General features: G+C 34.2%; 3 protein-coding genes across 3 annotated transcripts; all 3 read right to left on the reverse strand.

Annotated features, from left to right (window-relative positions):
• Positions 1-806: 806 nt before the first annotated feature.
• LOC118182720 (general transcription factor II-I repeat domain-containing protein 2-like) lies at positions 807-1,709 on the reverse strand. Its single transcript, XM_035352107.2, has one exon. It carries the CDS (start codon positions 1,707-1,709, stop codon positions 807-809), a length of 903 nt encoding a protein of 300 aa, XP_035207998.2.
• A 4,671-nt stretch (positions 1,710-6,380) lies between these two features.
• LOC146996347 (general transcription factor II-I repeat domain-containing protein 2-like) lies at positions 6,381-7,283 on the reverse strand. Its single transcript, XM_085821432.1, has one exon. It carries the CDS (start codon positions 7,281-7,283, stop codon positions 6,381-6,383), a length of 903 nt encoding a protein of 300 aa, XP_085677558.1.
• A 4,672-nt stretch (positions 7,284-11,955) lies between these two features.
• On the reverse strand, positions 11,956-12,858 carry LOC146996348 (general transcription factor II-I repeat domain-containing protein 2-like). The gene has a single exon (XM_085821433.1). It carries the CDS (start codon positions 12,856-12,858, stop codon positions 11,956-11,958), a length of 903 nt encoding a protein of 300 aa, XP_085677559.1.
• Positions 12,859-26,777: the final 13,919 nt, after the last annotated feature.

Below are 26,777 nucleotides of genomic sequence, written 5' to 3' on the forward strand. Positions count from 1 at the left end.
TTTAAATTAATACTGCAAATTTCTTAATAATTATATAAAATCTAACAAATTATTGAAATGAATCCAACTAACATTTTATACATTTTAAATAAAAACATAACTTATAACAAGCATAATGACATATGAAATACTAATTAGATTTATGTAATTGAGATTTTCCACTGACAATAGTTTGTAGTTGTGGACTAATTTTACTTGTACCAATTATTAAAAGAGATTTAAGATGCTCATCAGTTAATTTAGATCTGTAAACATTTTTTGCGTACTTCATTTTGGAGAAGATCTTCTCACACAAATAAGTAGTACGAAAAACAGAAAACAGCCCACGAGCAAATTTATGCAAATTATCAAATTGTGTCTATTAGTGGAAGACTCTTATAAAATTCCAACAAAGATGAGTTTTGATATTTGTTCTTAATTATATCACTGCACTGTAGATCAATCATTTCCATTTGAAGTTCCGGGGCTAGAGTTTCAATGTCAGTATCAAAAGGATTCTGAAAAATCTTAACTTGATTCGCAATGGCATCAAAGTCCGAGAAACGAGTATCAAAATTTATTTTCAAAGCACTCAAAGTTTCGATTGCAAAATCGATAGGAAACTCAGTCTCAGTGGTGTGGCTGAATATTTCACATGTTTTAAAATGTGAAAAACATTTACTTCGTAGTTGTGATTGAAACAGTATCAATTTCTTCCGGAATGATTTGATATTAGTGTATAAATCAGGAAGATGCTGGTTTTCTCCTTGCAATCTCAAATTCAGTTCGTTCACATGTTTTGTCAAATCAACATAAAATGCTAACTTCTACAGCCATGCGTTGTTTTGTAATTCAGTAAGAGGGCGATGCTTTTCATTCAAAAAAATTTCAATCACTGCTCGAAGTTCAAAAAAGCGCTGAAGGACTTTCCCACAACTAAGCCAACGTACGGCAGTATGATAAGGTAAGTCATTTTCTCCAATCTCTTCAATAAATTGTCGGAATTTTCGGTGATTCAGCTCAAAAGATCTGATAAAATTAACAGTTGATATGACTGGTTTCAGAACTTCAGACATATCCAAACATTTTTCGCACAAAGACTGTTGATGAATGATACAATGTAAGACTAATGGTTTTGAACCACCGTCATTTTCTACAGCCTTTGACACAAGAGCGACCACTCCTTTATCTTTCCCACTCATGTTTTTGCCTCCATCAGTTGTAATACTTTTCAAGTTTTTCCATCGAAAATTCTTTTGATTAATGGCCATTTCAACTCCTTTAAAAATATCTGCACCAGTAGTTGTGCCATGAATACTATACATATCAAGAAGTTCTTCATGCACTTCATAGCTTTTATCTACTCCTCGAATATAAATCAACACCTGAGCAGTATCTGACACATCCGTTGACTCATCCAAGGCCAAAGAAAACCACTCAACATGTCCATTTTTGTCGAACAGTTGAGAGGATATATTTTCAGCGATGTTTTCTACCCTTCGAGCCACAGTGTTTGCTGACATACTGACAGTTTTTAATAAATTTACCTTTTCAGGGCATATTTCTTCGGCTACTGCAATTATGCATTCTTTGATCATTTCTCCATCGGTGAATGGTTTTCCACGTTTCGCAATTTCAAGAGCCACACTAAAGCTGGCACGAGTTGCAGCCTCTTGTTCAGTTTTGAGTTTTGTAAATGAAGATTGCTGCGATTTCAATCCGCGCTTCATAGCTTCGAATTTTTCTGTCCGCAAACTTCCTGTATATTTTGAGTAATTTTGAAAATGTTTTGTTTCATAATGACGTTTAATGTTATATTCTTTGAGAACGGCTATGCTTTCATTGCAAATCAAACATAGCGCCTTGTTACTGGACTCAATTACGAAATACTGAATGTTTCACTGATCTTTGAATTTTCTGCATTCACTATCAATTTTTCGCTTCTTTTCCATACTACTAAATCACACACAAAAGCAACAATTCAAATCAAAATACTGTTACAAAGATGTCTTAAACTTAAACACGCACAAACACGTTTTAAGGAGGTACGCACTATTTTATTTCACAACAGTGTCATAGGAAGTGACTTCTGTACGTGCTATTAGCGCCATCTGTTAGCGATAGAAGGTACTACCTATTTCCGCTTGTGTCCACCAGATGTCGTGCCACGTTACTCCTCATGGCTCGTACTCTACGACTAATCTAGAAATTACAGATAATGACAGGAAAATTAATAATATGCAGTGTTGCCGTTTTGCGGACTTTAGTCCGATTTGCAGCCTTTTTTAAACGTTGCTTACTTTTTCGGACTTTTTTTTTCATCAGTGGACTATTTCACTTTTTACCACCGGCAACAATGATAATATGGTTTTGGCCCTCGGAACTTACTGGAGTAATCAGTATGGCCCTAAGGCTGGAAAGTTTGGAGACCTCTGGCTTATCCCATCTCTTGCGAATTGTGCCAGATTATATGCTCTTCCCAAAATTCATAAAAGTGGTATTCCTTTCCGCCCTATTGTATCAAATTTAGGTACTGCCTCTTATCCATTAGCTAAATATTTAGTTTCTAGATTTTCCACTCTATTAGACAATAACATTTACACCATAAAAATTCAATAGAGTTTGCAAAAAAGGTTAAAAACATTTCTCCTAGTAATTTACTCATGGTTTCTTTTGATGTAAAATCATTATTCACCATTGTCCCAGTGGAGGGTGCATTAAGATGTCTAGAAACCAGACTTCGCGAATTTCATTTCTCTTGCATCGAAATTGATGAGCTAATTTCTCTCACTCAACTCTGTTTGAAACAAACACATTTTGTTTTCCAAAATAAATATTACAAGCAAACTGAGGGATTAGCCATGGGAAGCCCCCTCAGTCCCATCCTGGCTGATATCTACATGCATTATTATGAATCAAAATTGTTTGAAACTTTAAACTTCCCGACATGGTTCCGCTACGTAGACGATACTTTTACCCTGTTTGAAGGTAATAAAGATGATTTAAATAAAGTTCTTCCAACTATGAATTCTATTGATCCTGCTATTCAGTTCACTTTTGAACTTGAGACTTGCAATTCTCTTCCGTTTCTCGACATTCTGGTCACACGTAACACATCCAACTTCAGTACTACAGTTTACCGTAAACCTTCATCGGTTTGCCTTCCACCACACTTTAAATCATGTCATCCGACTAAACAAAAGTTAGCTTCATTTTATTCCTATGTTTTCCGTGCTCTTCAAGTTTGCTCCTCCAAATTAGCCCTTGATGAAGAACTAAATTATTTAAAAGCAATAGCTATTGACAGGGGCTTTTCACCCAACATTATTAATCAAGGAGTTAAAAATTCTCATCTGAACACACTAAAAGCCACACACTTTTTTTAGGAGATTATAAAAATTCTGTTGTCATTCCCTTCTTTCCATCAATTAGCTATAAAGTTGCACATATTTTGCAGAAATTTAACTTTCGGGTTGTTTATTCTCCCATCAATAAAATTCCAACTTCTATACTCAAGGACACCATTCCGGATATGAATTCCTGGGGTATTTATAGGATTCCTTGCCAGCGTGGTTTAATTTACATTGGCCAAACTAAGAGAGCCTTAAAATTTCGCGTCAAAGAACATGAGGCATATGTTAGAAAAAAGGAAACACAGAAGTCTTCTGTTGCTCAACATTGTTGGTCCGAAAATCACACTTTCAATTTTTCTGCTGCCAAAATTATTCAAAAAAAATCTTCCATTGGAGAACTGGATTTTCTAGAGGCATTTCACATTCATAAAAATCTTTCTGTTCTAGTTAACGATCCTAATTCCAATCCAAATTTGCCTTCGGCTTTTAGAGAAATTATGTTTTAGTTCTGGTTTCGCCAACAGATGGCGCCACTTGCTTATTCTTGTCCAGGCTTTCTTATCTTATCTAATCATTATTTCCTATCTTGTTCATTTGCGGTTTTGCAGCTGAAGATGATGGTTCGGTAAAACCATCGAAACTAGTCCTGTGAAAATTTTGTGAATATAACGCTGATTTTTGTTGTTTGACTTCTGTATTAGTACTTATTCGGCGTGTTATTGTGTCTTAATTATAGAATCCCCAAACAGGCTTACATTTTGCTTTCTTTTTTGCACGTGGTGTGGCCGCCATTTTGTGATTGTAGGAGTTTCGGTGAGTACATTTTTGCAACTTTCAAGTTATGTTTATGTTTTGTACATTTGGATATTGTGCTTTGCTTGTCTGATTTCATGCATTTTGCTTACAAACGTTTTGTTTTCTATTCATTTCAGTGAGGGATTTTTCTGCTGCATTGTGTGTACTTTATTATTGCTCAGTTATTTAGTTTGATTTTCTGCATTGTTTATCATGCCTTCATCCGTTAATCGTTTCACTAAATTACGCCTGAAACGGCAAAAATTCCTGAATCATCTTGACTTTTTACTTAAATGTAAATGTAAAAAATTGATCCCTAATTTTATTCAAATAAAATCTAATCAAAAACCTTCGAGTCGCGTTTCAAAAATTCTGTTAAATTGCAAGCTCTCCTTACTTCGGTCCGTGATAAGGAAGACACGTCAACAATTGTCCAAAATTGAACATGAACTCTATAAGCTTCATCTGGAACTCGCTAAATCATATCCAAAATTCACTGCCCTTGAACAAAAGTCTTGGTCTAGAACGGAGAATGCAGTTATCCGTCATAAAAACACCCTTGCAGTTAAATTCGAAAAACTTCTTTTACAGTTTTCCAGTTCAAGTAGCTCAAAAAATCTTCCCATTGTAAACATCAAGCCAATAGTTAATATTTCTAATGTTAGTCTTTCAGAAGAACAAGAGAGAATTCTAAAATATAATTTTAACTTCTCACAAACCTGTAAACCCTCGATTCCAAAGATTTTGGCTCCTATAGAAAAAGCTTTCAAGTTCAGTAAAGTTTCAGATTCACAGAAAGAAATGATTAGGCATCTTATCGCTCATAATGTGAAATTCAATAATAAACCTTTGAAACCAAATCTAACTGCGAGAGAAAGAGCTACAATGCGCGAAATTCATTCTAACCCGGATATTATCATTTCAAAGGCCGACAAAGGTGGCCAGATAGTCGTCATGGATAAGAACACTTACATCGATGGTGTCACTAAACTCTTAAACGAAGGACCATATAATCCGATCCCTAAAGATCCTTCACCTTCGGACTTATCCAAAATAAAAACTGCGATCAAATCTTCGCAAATCATTTCAAGCAACTTAAAACATTCGCTTATCCCAGGGGTCTTCAAACTACGGCCCGAGGGCCACATCCGGCCCGCGGACAGATTTTGTCCGGCCGGCGGAGAGCTAGCATACTTGAAAACTCCTTTTAGAAATCATATTTTTTATAGCAAATTAAATTTAGTTTACTGAAGTATTCTAATTTTATGATGAATAATTATTAATATGACATCTACATTGATATGGTCATGGGCTAACTACTCATAACATTGTTGTAGGCTTATTGTTATTGTTTTTGTGATAAGTTGGATAAAGAAACACAGAATTGTAATGAGTAAAGACATGTATAATATGCAGAAAATTTAACTTAATTAATTAACTTAATAAATTTAAATTAATACTGCAAATTTCTTAATAATTATATAAAATCTAACAAATTATTGAAATGAATCCAACTAACATTTTATACATTTTAAATAAAAACATAACTTATAACAAGCATAATGACATATGAAATACTAATTAGATTTATGTAATTGAGATTTTCCACTGACAATAGTTTGTAGTTGTGGACTAATTTTACTTGTACCAATTATTAAAAGAGATTTAAGATGCTCATCAGTTAATTTAGATCTGTAAACATTTTTTGCGTACTTCATTTTGGAGAAGATCTTCTCACACAAATAAGTAGTACGAAAAACAGAAAACAGCCCACGAGCAAATTTATGCAAATTATCAAATTGTGTCTATTAGTGGAAGACTCTTATAAAATTCCAACAAAGATGAGTTTTGATATTTGTTCTTAATTATATCACTGCACTGTAGATCAATCATTTCCATTTGAAGTTCCGGGGCTAGAGTTTCAATGTCAGTATCAAAAGGATTCTGAAAAATCTTAACTTGATTCGCAATGGCATCAAAGTCCGAGAAACGAGTATCAAAATTTATTTTCAAAGCACTCAAAGTTTCGATTGCAAAATCGATAGGAAACTCAGTCTCAGTGGTGTGGCTGAATATTTCACATGTTTTAAAATGTGAAAAACATTTACTTCGTAGTTGTGATTGAAACAGTATCAATTTCTTCCGGAATGATTTGATATTAGTGTATAAATCAGGAAGATGCTGGTTTTCTCCTTGCAATCTCAAATTCAGTTCGTTCACATGTTTTGTCAAATCAACATAAAATGCTAACTTCTACAGCCATGCGTTGTTTTGTAATTCAGTAAGAGGGCGATGCTTTTCATTCAAAAAAATTTCAATCACTGCTCGAAGTTCAAAAAAGCGCTGAAGGACTTTCCCACAACTAAGCCAACGTACGGCAGTATGATAAGGTAAGTCATTTTCTCCAATCTCTTCAATAAATTGTCGGAATTTTCGGTGATTCAGCCCAAAAGATCTGATAAAATTAACAGTTGATATGACTGGTTTCAGAACTTCAGACATATCCAAACATTTTTCGCACAAAGACTGTTGATGAATGATACAATGTAAGACTAATGGTTTTGAACCACCGTCATTTTCTACAGCCTTTGACACAAGAGCGACCACTCCTTTATCTTTCCCACTCATGTTTTTGCCTCCATCAGTTGTAATACTTTTCAAGTTTTTCCATCGAAAATTCTTTTGATTAATGGCCATTTCAACTCCTTTAAAAATATCTGCACCAGTAGTTGTGCCATGAATACTATACATATCAAGAAGTTCTTCATGCACTTCATAGCTTTTATCTACTCCTCGAATATAAATCAACACCTGAGCAGTATCTGACACATCCGTTGACTCATCCAAGGCCAAAGAAAACCACTCAACATGTCCATTTTTGTCGAACAGTTGAGAGGATATATTTTCAGCGATGTTTTCTACCCTTCGAGCCACAGTGTTTGCTGACATACTGACAGTTTTTAATAAATTTACCTTTTCAGGGCATATTTCTTCGGCTACTGCAATTATGCATTCTTTGATCATTTCTCCATCGGTGAATGGTTTTCCACGTTTCGCAATTTCAAGAGCCACACTAAAGCTGGCACGAGTTGCAGCCTCTTGTTCAGTTTTGAGTTTTGTAAATGAAGATTGCTGCGATTTCAATCCGCGCTTCATAGCTTCGAATTTTTCTGTCCGCAAACTTCCTGTATATTTTGAGTAATTTTGAAAATGTTTTGTTTCATAATGACGTTTAATGTTATATTCTTTGAGAACGGCTATGCTTTCATTGCAAATCAAACATAGCGCCTTGTTACTGGACTCAATTACGAAATACTGAATGTTTCACTGATCTTTGAATTTTCTGCATTCACTATCAATTTTTCGCTTCTTTTCCATACTACTAAATCACACACAAAAGCAACAATTCAAATCAAAATACTGTTACAAAGATGTCTTAAACTTAAACACGCACAAACACGTTTTAAGGAGGTACGCACTATTTTATTTCACAACAGTGTCATAGGAAGTGACTTCTGTACGTGCTATTAGCGCCATCTGTTAGCGATAGAAGGTACTACCTATTTCCGCTTGTGTCCACCAGATGTCGTGCCACGTTACTCCTCATGGCTCGTACTCTACGACTAATCTAGAAATTACAGATAATGACAGGAAAATTAATAATATGCAGTGTTGCCGTTTTGCGGACTTTAGTCCGATTTGCAGCCTTTTTTAAACGTTGCTTACTTTTTCGGACTTTTTTTTTCATCAGTGGACTATTTCACTTTTTACCACCGGCAACAATGATAATATGGTTTTGGCCCTCGGAACTTACTGGAGTAATCAGTATGGCCCTAAGGCTGGAAAGTTTGGAGACCTCTGGCTTATCCCATCTCTTGCGAATTGTGCCAGATTATATGCTCTTCCCAAAATTCATAAAAGTGGTATTCCTTTCCGCCCTATTGTATCAAATTTAGGTACTGCCTCTTATCCATTAGCTAAATATTTAGTTTCTAGATTTTCCACTCTATTAGACAATAACATTTACACCATAAAAATTCAATAGAGTTTGCAAAAAAGGTTAAAAACATTTCTCCTAGTAATTTACTCATGGTTTCTTTTGATGTAAAATCATTATTCACCAATGTCCCAGTGGAGGGTGCATTAAGATGTCTAGAAACCAGACTTCGCGAATTTCATTTCTCTTGCATCGAAATTGATGAGCTAATTTCTCTCACTCAACTCTGTTTGAAACAAACACATTTTGTTTTCCAAAATAAATATTACAAGCAAACTGAGGGATTAGCCATGGGAAGCCCCCTCAGTCCCATCCTGGCTGATATCTACATGCATTATTATGAATCAAAATTGTTTGAAACTTTAAACTTCCCGACATGGTTCCGCTACGTAGACGATACTTTTACCCTGTTTGAAGGTAATAAAGATGATTTAAATAAAGTTCTTCCAACTATGAATTCTATTGATCCTGCTATTCAGTTCACTTTTGAACTTGAGACTTGCAATTCTCTTCCGTTTCTCGACATTCTGGTCACACGTAACACATCCAACTTCAGTACTACAGTTTACCGTAAACCTTCATCGGTTTGCCTTCCACCACACTTTAAATCATGTCATCCGACTAAACAAAAGTTAGCTTCATTTTATTCCTATGTTTTCCGTGCTCTTCAAGTTTGCTCCTCCAAATTAGCCCTTGATGAAGAACTAAATTATTTAAAAGCAATAGCTATTGACAGGGGCTTTTCACCCAACATTATTAATCAAGGAGTTAAAAAATTCTCATCTGAACACACTAAAAGCCACACACTTTTTTTAGGAGATTATAAAAATTCTGTTGTCATTCCCTTCTTTCCATCAATTAGCTATAAAGTTGCACATATTTTGCAGAAATTTAACTTTCGGGTTGTTTATTCTCCCATCAATAAAATTCCAACTTCTATACTCAAGGACACCATTCCGGATATGAATTCCTGGGGTATTTATAGGATTCCTTGCCAGCGTGGTTTAATTTACATTGGCCAAACTAAGAGAGCCTTAAAATTTCGCGTCAAAGAACATGAGGCATATGTTAGAAAAAAGGAAACACAGAAGTCTTCTGTTGCTCAACATTGTTGGTCCGAAAATCACACTTTCAATTTTTCTGCTGCCAAAATTATTCAAAAAAAATCTTCCATTGGAGAACTGGATTTTCTAGAGGCATTTCACATTCATAAAAATCTTTCTGTTCTAGTTAACGATCCTAATTCCAATCCAAATTTGCCTTCGGCTTTTAGAGAAATTATGTTTTAGTTCTGGTTTCGCCAACAGATGGCGCCACTTGCTTATTCTTGTCCAGGCTTTCTTATCTTATCTAATCATTATTTCCTATCTTGTTCATTTGCGGTTTTGCAGCTGAAGATGATGGTTCGGTAAAACCATCGAAACTAGTCCTGTGAAAATTTTGTGAATATAACGCTGATTTTTGTTGTTTGACTTCTGTATTAGTACTTATTCGGCGTGTTATTGTGTCTTAATTATAGAATCCCCAAACAGGCTTACATTTTGCTTTCTTTTTTGCACGTGGTGTGGCCGCCATTTTGTGATTGTAGGAGTTTCGGTGAGTACATTTTTGCAACTTTCAAGTTATGTTTATGTTTTGTACATTTGGATATTGTGCTTTGCTTGTCTGATTTCATGCATTTTGCTTACAAACGTTTTGTTTTCTATTCATTTCAGTGAGGGATTTTTCTGCTGCATTGTGTGTACTTTATTATTGCTCAGTTATTTAGTTTGATTTTCTGCATTGTTTATCATGCCTTCATCCGTTAATCGTTTCACTAAATTACGCCTGAAACGGCAAAAATTCCTGAATCATCTTGACTTTTTACTTAAATGTAAATGTAAAAAATTGATCCCTAATTTTATTCAAATAAAATCTAATCAAAAACCTTCGAGTCGCGTTTCAAAAATTCTGTTAAATTGCAAGCTCTCCTTACTTCGGTCCGTGATAAGGAAGACACGTCAACAATTGTCCAAAATTGAACATGAACTCTATAAGCTTCATCTGGAACTCGCTAAATCATATCCAAAATTCACTGCCCTTGAACAAAAGTCTTGGTCTAGAACGGAGAATGCAGTTATCCGTCATAAAAACACCCTTGCAGTTAAATTCGAAAAACTTCTTTTACAGTTTTCCAGTTCAAGTAGCTCAAAAAATCTTCCCATTGTAAACATCAAGCCAATAGTTAATATTTCTAATGTTAGTCTTTCAGAAGAACAAGAGAGAATTCTAAAATATAATTTTAACTTCTCACAAACCTGTAAACCCTCGATTCCAAAGATTTTGGCTCCTATAGAAAAAGCTTTCAAGTTCAGTAAAGTTTCAGATTCACAGAAAGAAATGATTAGGCATCTTATCGCTCATAATGTGAAATTCAATAATAAACCTTTGAAACCAAATCTAACTGCGAGAGAAAGAGCTACAATGCGCGAAATTCATTCTAACCCGGATATTATCATTTCAAAGGCCGACAAAGGTGGCCAGATAGTCGTCATGGATAAGAACACTTACATCGATGGTGTCACTAAACTCTTAAACGAAGGACCATATAATCCGATCCCTAAAGATCCTTCACCTTCGGACTTATCCAAAATAAAAACTGCGATCAAATCTTCGCAAATCATTTCAAGCAACTTAAAACATTCGCTTATCCCAGGGGTCTTCAAACTACGGCCCGAGGGCCACATCCGGCCCGCGGACAGATTTTGTCCGGCCGGCGGAGAGCTAGCATACTTGAAAACTCCTTTTAGAAATCATATTTTTTATAGCAAATTAAATTTAGTTTACTGAAGTATTCTAATTTTATGATGAATAATTATTAATATGACATCTACATTGATATGGTCATGGGCTAACTACTCATAACATTGTTGTAGGCTTATTGTTATTGTTTTTGTGATAAGTTGGATAAAGAAACACAGAATTGTAATGAGTAAAGACATGTATAATATGCAGAAAATTTAACTTAATTAATTAACTTAATAAATTTAAATTAATACTGCAAATTTCTTAATAATTATATAAAATCTAACAAATTATTGAAATGAATCCAACTAACATTTTATACATTTTAAATAAAAACATAACTTATAACAAGCATAATGACATATGAAATACTAATTAGATTTATGTAATTGAGATTTTCCACTGACAATAGTTTGTAGTTGTGGACTAATTTTACTTGTACCAATTATTAAAAGAGATTTAAGATGCTCATCAGTTAATTTAGATCTGTAAACATTTTTTGCGTACTTCATTTTGGAGAAGATCTTCTCACACAAATAAGTAGTACGAAAAACAGAAAACAGCCCACGAGCAAATTTATGCAAATTATCAAATTGTGTCTATTAGTGGAAGACTCTTATAAAATTCCAACAAAGATGAGTTTTGATATTTGTTCTTAATTATATCACTGCACTGTAGATCAATCATTTCCATTTGAAGTTCCGGGGCTAGAGTTTCAATGTCAGTATCAAAAGGATTCTGAAAAATCTTAACTTGATTCGCAATGGCATCAAAGTCCGAGAAACGAGTATCAAAATTTATTTTCAAAGCACTCAAAGTTTCGATTGCAAAATCGATAGGAAACTCAGTCTCAGTGGTGTGGCTGAATATTTCACATGTTTTAAAATGTGAAAAACATTTACTTCGTAGTTGTGATTGAAACAGTATCAATTTCTTCCGGAATGATTTGATATTAGTGTATAAATCAGGAAGATGCTGGTTTTCTCCTTGCAATCTCAAATTCAGTTCGTTCACATGTTTTGTCAAATCAACATAAAATGCTAACTTCTACAGCCATGCGTTGTTTTGTAATTCAGTAAGAGGGCGATGCTTTTCATTCAAAAAAATTTCAATCACTGCTCGAAGTTCAAAAAAGCGCTGAAGGACTTTCCCACAACTAAGCCAACGTACGGCAGTATGATAAGGTAAGTCATTTTCTCCAATCTCTTCAATAAATTGTCGGAATTTTCGGTGATTCAGCCCAAAAGATCTGATAAAATTAACAGTTGATATGACTGGTTTCAGAACTTCAGACATATCCAAACATTTTTCGCACAAAGACTGTTGATGAATGATACAATGTAAGACTAATGGTTTTGAACCACCGTCATTTTCTACAGCCTTTGACACAAGAGCGACCACTCCTTTATCTTTCCCACTCATGTTTTTGCCTCCATCAGTTGTAATACTTTTCAAGTTTTTCCATCGAAAATTCTTTTGATTAATGGCCATTTCAACTCCTTTAAAAATATCTGCACCAGTAGTTGTGCCATGAATACTATACATATCAAGAAGTTCTTCATGCACTTCATAGCTTTTATCTACTCCTCGAATATAAATCAACACCTGAGCAGTATCTGACACATCCGTTGACTCATCCAAGGCCAAAGAAAACCACTCAACATGTCCATTTTTGTCGAACAGTTGAGAGGATATATTTTCAGCGATGTTTTCTACCCTTCGAGCCACAGTGTTTGCTGACATACTGACAGTTTTTAATAAATTTACCTTTTCAGGGCATATTTCTTCGGCTACTGCAATTATGCATTCTTTGATCATTTCTCCATCGGTGAATGGTTTTCCACGTTTCGCAATTTCAAGAGCCACACTAAAGCTGGCACGAGTTGCAGCCTCTTGTTCAGTTTTGAGTTTTGTAAATGAAGATTGCTGCGATTTCAATCCGCGCTTCATAGCTTCGAATTTTTCTGTCCGCAAACTTCCTGTATATTTTGAGTAATTTTGAAAATGTTTTGTTTCATAATGACGTTTAATGTTATATTCTTTGAGAACGGCTATGCTTTCATTGCAAATCAAACATAGCGCCTTGTTACTGGACTCAATTACGAAATACTGAATGTTTCACTGATCTTTGAATTTTCTGCATTCACTATCAATTTTTCGCTTCTTTTCCATACTACTAAATCACACACAAAAGCAACAATTCAAATCAAAATACTGTTACAAAGATGTCTTAAACTTAAACACGCACAAACACGTTTTAAGGAGGTACGCACTATTTTATTTCACAACAGTGTCATAGGAAGTGACTTCTGTACGTGCTATTAGCGCCATCTGTTAGCGATAGAAGGTACTACCTATTTCCGCTTGTGTCCACCAGATGTCGTGCCACGTTACTCCTCATGGCTCGTACTCTACGACTAATCTAGAAATTACAGATAATGACAGGAAAATTAATAATATGCAGTGTTGCCGTTTTGCGGACTTTAGTCCGATTTGCAGCCTTTTTTAAACGTTGCTTACTTTTTCGGACTTTTTTTTTCATCAGTGGACTATTTCACTTTTTACCACCGGCAACAATGATAATATGGTTTTGGCCCTCGGAACTTACTGGAGTAATCAGTATGGCCCTAAGGCTGGAAAGTTTGGAGACCTCTGGCTTATCCCATCTGTTGCGAATTGTGCCAGATTATATGCTCTTCCCAAAATTCATAAAAGTGGTATTCCTTTCCGCCCTATTGTATCAAATTTAGGTACTGCCTCTTATCCATTAGCTAAATATTTAGTTTCTAGATTTTCCACTCTATTAGACAATAACATTTACACCATAAAAATTCAATAGAGTTTGCAAAAAAGGTTAAAAACATTTCTCCTAGTAATTTACTCATGGTTTCTTTTGATGTAAAATCATTATTCACCAATGTCCCAGTGGAGGGTGCATTAAGATGTCTAGAAACCAGACTTCGCGAATTTCATTTCTCTTGCATCGAAATTGATGAGCTAATTTCTCTCACTCAACTCTGTTTGAAACAAACACATTTTGTTTTCCAAAATAAATATTACAAGCAAACTGAGGGATTAGCCATGGGAAGCCCCCTCAGTCCCATCCTGGCTGATATCTACATGCATTATTATGAATCAAAATTGTTTGAAACTTTAAACTTCCCGACATGGTTCCGCTACGTAGACGATACTTTTACCCTGTTTGAAGGTAATAAAGATGATTTAAATAAAGTTCTTCCAACTATGAATTCTATTGATCCTGCTATTCAGTTCACTTTTGAACTTGAGACTTGCAATTCTCTTCCGTTTCTCGACATTCTGGTCACACGTAACACATCCAACTTCAGTACTACAGTTTACCGTAAACCTTCATCGGTTTGCCTTCCACCACACTTTAAATCATGTCATCCGACTAAACAAAAGTTAGCTTCATTTTATTCCTATGTTTTCCGTGCTCTTCAAGTTTGCTCCTCCAAATTAGCCCTTGATGAAGAACTAAATTATTTAAAAGCAATAGCTATTGACAGGGGCTTTTCACCCAACATTATTAATCAAGGAGTTAAAAAATTCTCATCTGAACACACTAAAAGCCACACACTTTTTTTAGGAGATTATAAAAATTCTGTTGTCATTCCCTTCTTTCCATCAATTAGCTATAAAGTTGCACATATTTTGCAGAAATTTAACTTTCGGGTTGTTTATTCTCCCATCAATAAAATTCCAACTTCTATACTCAAGGACCCCATTCCGGATATGAATTCCTGGGGTATTTATAGGATTCCTTGCCAGCGTGGTTTAATTTACATTGGCCAAACTAAGAGAGCCTTAAAATTTCGCGTCAAAGAACATGAGGCATATGTTAGAAAAAAGGAAACACAGAAGTCTTCTGTTGCTCAACATTGTTGGTCCGAAAATCACACTTTCAATTTTTCTGCTGCCAAAATTATTCAAAAAAAATCTTCCATTGGAGAACTGGATTTTCTAGAGGCATTTCACATTCATAAAAATCTTTCTGTTCTAGTTAACGATCCTAATTCCAATCCAAATTTGCCTTCGGCTTTTAGAGAAATTATGTTTTAGTTCTGGTTTCGCCAACAGATGGCGCCACTTGCTTATTCTTGTCCAGGCTTTCTTATCTTATCTAATCATTATTTCCTATCTTGTTCATTTGCGGTTTTGTAGCTGAAGATGATGGTTCGGTAAAACCATCGAAACTAGTCCTGTGAAAATTTTGTGAATATAATGCTGATTTTTGTTGTTTGACTTCTGTATTAGTATGTGATGTAATTCAAATTTGTTTCCACCGGCAACCAACGTATCGACCCACAGAGTTGGTGCACGTAGCTAGGATAGTTTTGTTTCAGATACAAAGTATGAGTGCAATAGGTAAACTCGCTGGGAAAAATTAATGGATCAGTTAAATGAATGGAAATTGTCTGAATAATTGCTAATGTGATTGGATGATAAGAGTGCACATCCATGGAAAAGAAGGCATGGGCTATTTTAAGAATTCTAGCTGCATACATTAATTATAATTAAAACGTTATTACATATATTTATTATTATGCTTGGTGTTTTAAGTGAACGACTAAAAATGACGAAAAATGTGATTTTTTAAGCATCTATATATGACCTTTGCAGATTAAAATGTTTAGCAATTAAGACGTCTAGAAAAATGTCTAGTTCATCATTATGCTTTCAGAACACGTTTCGCATAATAAGCCATTGATTACAGTTGCATATCTGTTACTTAAACCAGCGGTCGCCAACCGGTGGTCCGTGAAAATGTTTTGATGGTCTGCAGAGAAATTAGGATATTATTTATATTTTTAAGAAGATTCAATTTAAAAATGAAGAGTAACAAAATCTATTATGGAATATGGATTATACTTTTTTTAAATTTTAGCAACTACCTTTAGTGAAATTCCTTCGGAAATTAGCGACTTTTTAGCTGCTTTTGCAGATGTATCTAGCGACATTTAAAATTGAGAGTTGGCATCCATGGATACGCTGTTGTTATCAATAATAGCGCGATCTGGAATTTCCCTTCCTTTTGAATTACAAACATATGTTATTGTGGTCGTTAATAATACAAATTTTTCTGTTCCAATAGTCATCTTGATGGATTTTTATGAGAGCCATCTGCATTTTTGTTTATAATTGCATCACTGGGAGTTTCTGCTTTTGTTTTGTCTATTGATCGATGGCGCCATTGCTGAGTAAGCGATGATTATTACGTTTACAATAATTAAAAATTGGCGGCATAATATTGTCAAATTCCTTTTCAGTGAAATGGAAATGTGAAGCTTTCTGTACGAGAAAGTAAGATTTTTGTACTTTTCTTGTAATTTTCAATGTGAACGAAATATGCGTAGTTTGTTGATTATTACTGTATAAATGTATTTTCCTTTTTTTTAATTCATATTAGTGGTCCACCAAATATAAAATTATATATGTAGTGGTCCGTAAAGTTCTAAGGGTTGATGACCGCTGACTTAAAGAAATAGCCATTGCTTGGCTTCTACAAAAAGATGGCGTCTGAAAAGCTACCAGATCCCAGGAATTCTTTACATGGTGATACTGCTCTCTTTTTTTGAAGGTTGGTACATATATTTTTTCTTACGTTACTGCAGTGATTATCAGTTACGCCGTCATGCTGATACCAATGTGGTTTCCAGCCTAGATGATAAATACTGGAAGGGTTTTACCGACAAAAATATTGATGACAGAACACAAAGTGATATTACAAAGTGATATATATGAGTAGACTGTGATATTTATATTGATACACATGCATTAAACTAAACTACGTGGCGCAACAGCCCTAGTGGGCCACTGCCTGTACTGTCCCGAATTCTGCTTTCTTGACCTTGAGCCCCTTAGTGCATCAGCATATGTCCTGGGCAATTGGTCAGCTTGTCGCAGGACCCCGGTGTTTAGTCCCCAAGCAAATTTGGTACTCATTTTGTCGACCCATTCAAGAGATGAAATCAATTCAAAGAGTCAATCTTGCCCAGCCCGGGGATCGAACCCCAGACCTGTGATGCAGCTGAACGACGCGCTTGCCATTACACATGCATTAAGTAGACAATTTAATGGGTGTACAGAGACTGGGCACAAGGCTAACAAGACTATATCATTTCCACTACCGAATTGTCCTACAACCAAATGACTGTGACATCAAGTTTTAAGCTTGGATGTTGCAGAGACATGAAATTAACAATGCTGTAATTGCAAGTCTTCTGGATAATTAAAGCGTGTTTAACTCGTAACTGGATTTTCGACAGTTAAAATAGACATGTGTGGTCACAGTCCAATTCTCATGCAATAATCCCGCGCAAAAGTTGGCTAATCTATAAAGTTGAATAGACCGGATCATAGTAGTCAATATCCTATTACTGTACTACTCAAGGTTCACCAAACATTCATATTTAGTTCTTCGCCATGATGTAATTATTTTCTTTTTCTCAACTAATTTTCTTATTGGCATTACATGAAATACATTTCGCTGTCATATAGGTGATTAATTGCATACAGAATATCCAGTTAGTTCGACTAGACTATCAGCCACGATCTATGACAGCCACGATTCCCAGACCTGGAATCTTAGAATTTCTTTCTGTGGAAAATGCATCTGAAGGAAAGGGTCTACTTAAGGAAGACAATTCGTAGCTCGTTTTCATCCGACATTTACTTTTGCAGACATCATGTTGTTGGATCGCATTCAGTCAGTCATTTCAAGAATTACGTAAGTGTGTTTGGATAAGCATGAAGGTCATTTTTAAGATCATATCTTGTAAATGTAGTGACGCATGCATACATCAATATCATGTTCCTAATAAAACTTTTCTTCGTGCATCATATATGAAGTTACAGTTTTGTCTTTCAAAATTTTCTACTATGCTATGATTTTTGGCTTTTTTTTTTATATACACCGAGTAAAGAATCTCCTTCTATAGATTTTAATGCAATCTTGAATAAAGTCTGGAAGCGAGTATATGCCTAAAATAAACATATATGCTATGCATATATACAATTTCAATTTTCTATACAACTATGTTTGTATAGCGAAATGAATATAATGATGATGGAAATAAGTGTTTCTATCTATAGTGAAATATACTCACAGTTGTATCTAGAAGAAATAAGCTTATACAATAATTATCAGGTGTTCACACTGGAGTAGTTATAATTTACCATAATTCTATCTGAACAAACAGCAGTTGAAGAGAAAGGAAGTGAAAATAATTAATCCAAATAAATCATTAAAAACATAAAATAAAAAATTTTCTTTTACAAGATAGATAAGTGCCTGCCTTCTTTAGCAACATTCTAACAAAAGAAAGAAACTCGAGTTTTTAAGTATGCATTCAAAAAGCAAGAAAATTCTTAATCATTATTCAAAGCAATCCCCAAAATATTTTTTCTCAAAATGCATCACAATATAGATTTTCAGCGAAACTTTTACAAAGTGATAAAATATTATTTACGTAGAGAATGATGCAATATTGTTCTATTATCTCAATAAATCCCAGATTTTCCAATTACACTTCGAGATTCTCTCTATTGGACAATAGCTGGAACTGACACAGAAAAGTATAAAAAATTTTAAACCATACAAAATCGACTAAAATTTTATTTATTTCCTTTGATGGATGCATAATCTGTCAAAAGGCATTCCCCCAAACAGAAATATACCACTAATGACCAAAATGCAACACCCTGAAGGAAGCATCCAACAGGCTTGAAAGTTTTCACAGTGCATAAACCTCAATAGGATATAAAATAATTAGCACTGCAATGCATATACAAATTTTATGTGCCATAGCCCCTGCTTGACACGCTAAAGGAAGAACTTTAGGCTTGTGTTTTCTAGTTGTTCCTTTGCATGGGAAGCTTCAATGTAATTCATAAAAAAATAGCAGTCGCTCAAAAAGCTTCTACGTTTGACAGAAATAGTATTGTGGTTTATAAAGAAAAAGGATTATCCTTCTAAGAAATTGATGCTCATGTTGGATGAAATCAAGCTTTAAAATAATGCGAATAGGTAATCGACTGGTGCAAGAACAACAGAATGAATAGAAAACATGATTGGCCCATCTTTGTCAGTCCACCAAATAAAAGGGCAAGCATATTGCGAGTATGGGAATGACCACATTTGGAAGCATATATTCGGAAGCAAGTTTCATGCTAGTAAATGTAAAAAATAATATTGCTCAAAAATTCAATTTTAATTTTTGTTTAAAATGTAAATCTGAAAGTACTTAAAAGAAGACACATTATATCTACTTTAAAAAATTCAATGAATGTTTTTATTGCAATAACATATAATGCATATATAGTTTTAGTGTTATAATAAATTCAATCCACTAGATGTCCGAAAAATAGTTAGTCCATATTTTGCATTGATAAAAATTCCAAATATTCTTCTTATATTTTTTTTAATATTTAGAATAAGTTAAACATTTGAAAGCATAGCCGCGATTTTTCTTCAAAAAATTCAGTTTTTTTTTGGGGGGGAAGGGGAACTTAAAAATAATTAGTCTAATATAAAAATCTAACAAAAATTTCTGCAGGAATTATATTTTACTAGTGCTTATTTATTACGCTATGATAAAATACCACTACTAAAGTTCTTTGACGGAAAAGACATATAAAAATATCCAAGCTAATCATTGAATAATAATTTCGAATATTTCCTGGCTCTTAAAAATTTGTGCATAATATTTATGATTAAAATTATACGTTTGGAATTTTGAATTTATGAAAACCCTATCTTTGATTCTTCCATAAAATTGTTAATTTTCATTAAACTTTTCATATTTATTAGGCTAAGTATTTTACACTTGAAATTTTCAGATTTTTAGAAATATTCAAAACGTATTTTCTGTATAAAGTACGGACCATTTTGCATAACCGATTTTGAAAATAACTTACTCTGATGTAGAGATAGTGTAACTTCAGATATTTTATTTTAACTTTTTTTACTACGCAAACATAAATTATAATTTTATTTAACTAAAAACTTACTAAAATATGTCTAACCAATACCATCATTATTACTATTACTATAGTATTATCATGGAAAAAAAAGAAATACTCATTTAGTAATCTTAACTATTTCTCAGTTTCAACTATTATCTATTTACATGCTACGTAGATTTTATTAATATCCTTTGTGTGCATTTATTACAGTAATTTGTGAAACATTATGTCTGGCAAATGGACATTTTTGGATATGGAGAATTAACTGCACTGAGTAGTTACGGTAAACGTGTACAGACAGCCTTGTGACCTTGATTATCAGTAAGCATGGAGTGCTGGCTCGGGCAACATCGTGGATTTGTGCACAAAGGTTTATTGAAAAGAAGTCAGTCGTAACAATGCAACATGCCTTTAGGAAGGAATTTTGCAATGAGCAAAGACAAAATTTTAGTCGAAATTTCAAAAGAAATAAATACCGAGGTGTATCGTGAGAACATTGAGAGAAGGAATAAGGTATTAGCAACCAGAGTGGTACACTGGTAGTTCGTCCGGGGTTCGAGTCTCGGCGAACGGGCTGGCTGCATGGGCGTTTTCGTGGTTTTCCCTATTTGTAACGTGGATACGAGTCAGTTTCCCTTAAAACGACCTCCACGGGGCATTCTTCCCTTTCCGTGTAGTGCCTAAGGGCGGAGCACGTAATAAGCAAAAAAAAAAAAAAAAAAAAGGAAAGAAAACAGAGTGATAAGTACGGAAGAGCTGAAGGAACAATCGGAGAGGTGACTGCAAACTTAACTCCTAATGCGTTTGATCGGGTCATGCGAAATGCCTGTAATCGTCTTGTATATTACATTGCTAAGAAAAGTGAAATGGCCATTTGCCAAACATATAAATGTCACAAATAACTGTACCAAATGCACACAAAATTTAGCAATTTAAAAACGCAAAATTTAGAGTCTGCGTGGCATGCATATAAATGGACAAGTGTAACAAAAAACGGTAAATTAAAATGTTTGGAACTGTGTTTCTCTCGAAAGCGGAATATATTATTTTTAAAATAACTAATCCAAAATTCATAGCCTGTATTTATAGAAAACTACTCTGTGTATATACGAAAGGCTAAGAAATATAAACCACTTTGTTCAAAGCACAATTTTTTCCCTTCAAAAATATAAATATTTTTCAAGAGAAATGAAAAATAAAGATTTTAAATCAGCACCTGTATTCACTTTCATTAATAAGTAAATTACATGCATTTATCTGTAAAAGCAATAAGAATTTTTCAACTTAATAATTCTAATTACGTAACTTGTTGTTAGGATCGTCCTGTTTCATTCAAATAAAAAAACCGAATAAAGAAACTGTACACTTGTAAAAAACTTTCTTATCCTGAATGATTAATGAGCTCTGCTTTCAAATGACTTTACACTTGGCCCCAGACACGTCCTGCCCCTTAATTAGAAAGAAAGAAACGCACACTTCTATCATCAAGGATAAATAAAAATGAAAATAATGAAGTGTCTCCCAGAGGTAGAATTGTTAAGACTTTTCTGAAAATGGTAACGAGGATTTGAGTTTCACCTGGGGATAGTCATGTAGTGAACATGCTTAGAAGAATGGTTAGTATTTACTGAAACAAACAATGTGGGAAACTTCTTCATTTAAGATTCGAAACCGGGCCATCTAGCTGGCTGCTTAGTTGATCTTCATAGTTTTCTTCATGCGTAATGTGAATACGAGCCAGTTTCGGTCAGAACGACCTCCGAGAAAGCGTCCTTCCTCTTAGGCAGGCATTTCTCAAAGCTGTGCCAAAATAACAAATAACCTAACCATCTTGCTGCAGTATGCAGTGAATTATAAGTTCAACTTTCGGTTAGAGGCAAAAAACATCGCGGACGAAAACGTTACAAATATAAACACTTAAGAGTAAAACGTCATTGTATAAAACAATCGCGGGAGAAAGAAAAGCAAAAAGGAGACACTGCAGTTATAAAACATTAATGGCAGTGGTCTAAAATTTGACTCCCTCGGGTCGCATGCAGCCTCCGAAGCATTCTTATGTTGTCAGCGAATACGTATCCCATAAATAAGTACAATTACTATGACAAGAATTTGTAGAAATATTTTAAGGTTTTAGTTGTTTGGAGTCAAGTTTCATTATTTTCAATACCAAACGCGAACGTGAGTAACTCTCCGGAAAATCTAGAAATTGACCTAATTAATTTACGCTATGATATAAATCTTTTGCAAAGATTTGAAGATACAAATTTGAGTAACTATTATTTAAATAAATTTGTCAAAGGATATATAAATTGCTGCCCTGACTGTCCTGGAACACAGGTTTCTCCAGTATACATCTTTGAATGTCCTGTCATTTGGAATATTCATATCATGTGTGTTCGGCTTAAATCTCTCTGGACACGCTTGTTCACAAATTAAACATTGTTGGTAGCTTGCTTATACTTGGGAATTTTCTTATTTTGATAGCCTAAAATATACTTGCAAACTGACAATAATATAAAACGAATATACAAGTAAATAAACACATAAGTAAATAAATAAATTTCTACATTACACTGCATCGTGAAAAACACTGTAAATATACTGCATTCCATGCAGTATATTTACAAACTGAATAGAAACACAGAACAGATAATAATACTAATTTATAATGCATGCATAATAGTCTAACTTTGATCTACGCTTAAAATGATGTTAATTTAACTTGAGTTTTCTATCTAAATAAATCCTAAATTCTAATTACAAATTGAATCACGTGAGTTACAAATAGAATTAACACATTCAGTAATTTGAAAGGACGAATGCAGTTCTTTTGGAATAGTAGTTAATTTATCAGTAGCAAGTAAGTAATTAAAGCCAAAACACTATTAAATGTTTCGAATGTACTTATTAACTTTCTAACGAAGTTTCTAACGAGCGAAGTAAATCTTGAAACTTAATAAAGCAGCCAGTCTGATGTACTTTCCACTTGCTTAAATCTGCATTTACCAGCTATGGAGATGAGATAGTTAGCTAAGTTTAAACTCAAAGCAAAATTATTTTAGCATAATATAGATAAACAAGATGACTTACGCCGAAACTGGTTTACACCCTAAATATAGGACAAAGCTTACCGTTAATACTTTCATGGTGCTTTGCTCTTATAATATGCGAAACAAAGAAAAGACTGTTTTCCTTGAAGTTTTGAAAAATATATTTGAAAAAATCATTTCTTAATTAGAGATTTATCATGATACATTTTGCAGTAACGATTTTAAACAATCATCTGTCGTTTAAATCAACGATTTCTGGGACAGAGTTAAAAAATAAATATTTTTCTCCTAATAAATTAACACAAATGGAATTGAAAATATTTTCTTGCTTTTTGGCACCAGTCGAATAATTTAAAACAGATCGAAACTTTATGTTCTTAAACTCACCTTTATTTCCTAAGATGTTCAGAACATGATTCGATTCAGGTTCAATAAGTTTCAACAATGCCTATACTTCGCAAGGAAGTTCTTCTTTGATCGATTGCATAGCTACCATTGCAGTGTCTCTTTATTTCATTACTTGTACTGAAATATTTATCATTCGCAAAATACCAAAAGATTTACTCAGAAATCTATTGAAACCATATACAAGCTTTCACTGTAAGGCTTTTTATCTTTTCATGTACGTCTACCGGCTTTTTACTTTCAAAAACCTCAAAATCGGAGAATGTCTCTCTTGTCTCGGCTGTATCAAGTTTATTATGCTACAAGGTTTGTTATTTTGTGACGTCACTGACTCCTAATCTGCTTAAACACAATTACTCCGTCTGTGCCTTCATTTCTACCACTTGTGAAAGTAAGTGACGTCAGTGTTGGGAAGAACCTAAACCTGCTTTGTCTAACCTTAGGTGCACATTACTATATCGGTGATTATCTTCGATTTTATCGCCTGACGTCATATTTCCCATCAGACCGATGGGCGTGTCCGCAGATATACGGTCTATTATGTGATTTTGAATTTTATTCCCTTCTTTACATAACAATCCCACAAAAATAATGCATAAAATGTGCTTCAGAAGTGACAATCATTTTGAATTTAAAAATAACACAAAATTTAAACACGTGCCGCTTATTTTGATTAAGTTAATTAAATCAATATCATTCTGTTGTTTTGATAATATCTTTCTATAGGAAATAATTTCATTTCTAAAATCCTGATTGTTATCACTATGCTTATAACACATAAAGAACATAAATTAAATTGGAGAGACCATTTCAACCAGTCCATAATTTGGAGAGATAGGGGAACTTGAAAATTCGACTACTCCATCGCTTGGACTCGAAACATGGATTTTCCAAATACTGACTGAACGTATTAACATTATGCAAGCATGCACAAGAGAATTCAATAATTCCTTACATTTCGTCTCCCTTTAGAGGTTAACGGGATAAAGTACGAGATGTAGTCGAACACATCCTGGTGATGACAAGTTACCATTCACTACATTTTAGTTCAGAAGCGACTGCAGGTATATTGTTTTTAAAATAGCTTTAAAAGCTATGAAAAGTGTGAAAGATTTACTCCTTTGAAAGGTCGAGTCACATATCCCCCACTTTCTAGCTAAATGTTCCATCGCTTATACTCCGAAAACACACACGAGGGAATGCAATTACTTCTTATAAGTTTAACATCCTGAAAACAACGGTTATCTCACGAGATCCACTTACCTCTTAGAATTCTAATTACATGTATGATCGAAGGATATACATTTCGCAAGTTCCATCAGAGACTTCTGAATACTCCTAGTTCTTATTGGATTAATCCAGGTGAATCCAGGTGAACTTTCTAGCTGCATGGTTGGTTTTCCTGGATTTTCCTTTTAGTAATAGGAACACGAGCTAGTTTTCCTCAGAAGTCCTCTACGAAGTTTCCCTCTCCTTAGGCAGATAGTCCTAATGTGCTTTGAAATTCAAAATATTCGAAAGTGTCCTTCGGACATCTCAGCATAGGTGAATGTTCATCCAGTTTCGGTTATTCATGTCATCTAACATTCTTAGAATCCTTTCCTAGAGGACTCTACACACGGCAGTTTTTAGTTGATCGTTAGTAAAGACATTTTATGCAGATTTTTCGACCATGACCTACAGTATATTTCGATTTTTCAAGATCGTGTTTTCCTGGGGGCTAGGGAAGCGAATTTCGAGATTTGGTGATCAACGGTTAAGGAAGATTGTGAGATCAGAAATTCTCCAGATCATTTAATGGTTGAGATGTCATCTAAACAGCAATGAAAAGAAGATTTTATGTTAATTAATGCTTTTCACAATAATCTGCACGGAAATGCTCGTCACTTAATCTCTTAGCATAAAACACCCCTTTCTAAACTGGCACTTCATTTTTAATTATATACACATGCAAACATTTCGCTATTCAATTTGTGTAGTGTTCCTCAATATAATTCCCGAATTTAATGTCAAATATTTTGCTTATTTTTGTCTTAATAAAGTCAAACTTTTTTGTAATTAATGTTTTATAACGAGTATAAAATTTCTTTAAGTATGGACCAGAGGAATGTATAAAAAAATTAGATTTCTTAATTTTTGCAAAATTGATTTCTTTAAATTTAAATATTCCAAAACCGAATATTTACGTCCTTCATAACATTTTTGTAGCTGGATGTATAAGTGTATTGCCAACGATTACGAAATTAAAAGCCGGGTAAGGACTTTCGATGACATGGTAATGATAACATCAATTAGACCTTATACTTCATATCAGCACCACATTATTTTGACGGCATCATAAATAATCTACAGGAAAATGCACAGAATGATCTTGGTCATTCTAGATGAGCATAGAAAGGTTTGTTTGATATGCAGTTTCCGTTCCCCCTCTATATTGCATTAAGAAAAACACAATGTCAAAGTTCAAAATATGCAAAATGCATTAATCACTGCTCTAAGATTTCCTGTTGCTCAATTTATCAGGAGTTCTATGTATCACATTTGAGTGGAGAATGCTTGTGACTTTCTCGTTATGCTATATTCTATGAGCAAAACTTGTAATATAATCTGCATTGCAGACTGATTGAAAGAAAGAAAGAATTTTCTGAAACCTTCTGAAAACCCCTACATACATTTTTAAAGTTATGTGCATATGAGCTGGAGGAAATTGCATTTAATACATATTGATTCATTAACAGTATAATTTAGTTTCTCTCTTCTAGCGGAACTTCTGAGAATTACCATTTTACTCACCATTTCTACAATTTCGGCTCCCTTAACTGTGACTTTCCTGTGACTACAGCAACAATAAAACTATTTCCTGTTACAGAAATATATGCGAATCTACAACCCGAAACATTTATTACGTGACATTACTGCATTAACAAACCCAAACTCATCTGATGAGTTTCTCCATTAATGTAGCAGAAATGACAATTACTTAATAACATCCTCCTCAAGTGCACACATTCAACCGAGAGGCTTTAACAAATGCCGCCATAAAAATTCCGGAAATCTCTTCCAATTAACAGGCAGATTCTCACTCAGAAGTTCCTCCATAAAACAAAATAAAAGTCGTTGGAAAGGAAAAGAAAAAGATGTTCACCGTAATCGTATTGATTACTTTCCAAACCATTAAGATCGTCGTCACTCTCTAAGTTCCGGAACCTGGAAGGTCAGATGGGGTATTTTTAATTCCGTTCGCGGCCCGCGCTTTTGCTCTGGGGAAATTGCAATCTCGACGTGTAGTAATTTTTATCAGGATCTACCGAATCGTGAAAAGGATTTCCAATCGTTGGTGGTTAATATATGGGGATAATATAAAAATCCGGATAGCCGGAATAACAGCTTGGAAATGAATGCTGTGGGTGCCTATTTCTTACATCGAAG

This window comes from Stegodyphus dumicola, chromosome 7 (genome assembly GCF_044657685.1).
Source record: "Stegodyphus dumicola isolate Sdum_Otavi_A_Nest chromosome 7, ASM4465768v1".
NCBI lineage: Eukaryota > Metazoa > Arthropoda > Arachnida > Araneae > Eresidae > Stegodyphus > Stegodyphus dumicola.

Excerpts from the sequence above, each read along its gene's own strand:
- LOC118182720 (XM_035352107.2), bottom strand. The coding sequence starts at position 1,709 with ATGAAGCGCGGATTGAAATCGCAGCAATCTTCATTTACAAAACTCAAA.
- LOC146996347 (XM_085821432.1), bottom strand. The coding sequence starts at position 7,283 with ATGAAGCGCGGATTGAAATCGCAGCAATCTTCATTTACAAAACTCAAA.
- LOC146996348 (XM_085821433.1), bottom strand. The coding sequence starts at position 12,858 with ATGAAGCGCGGATTGAAATCGCAGCAATCTTCATTTACAAAACTCAAA.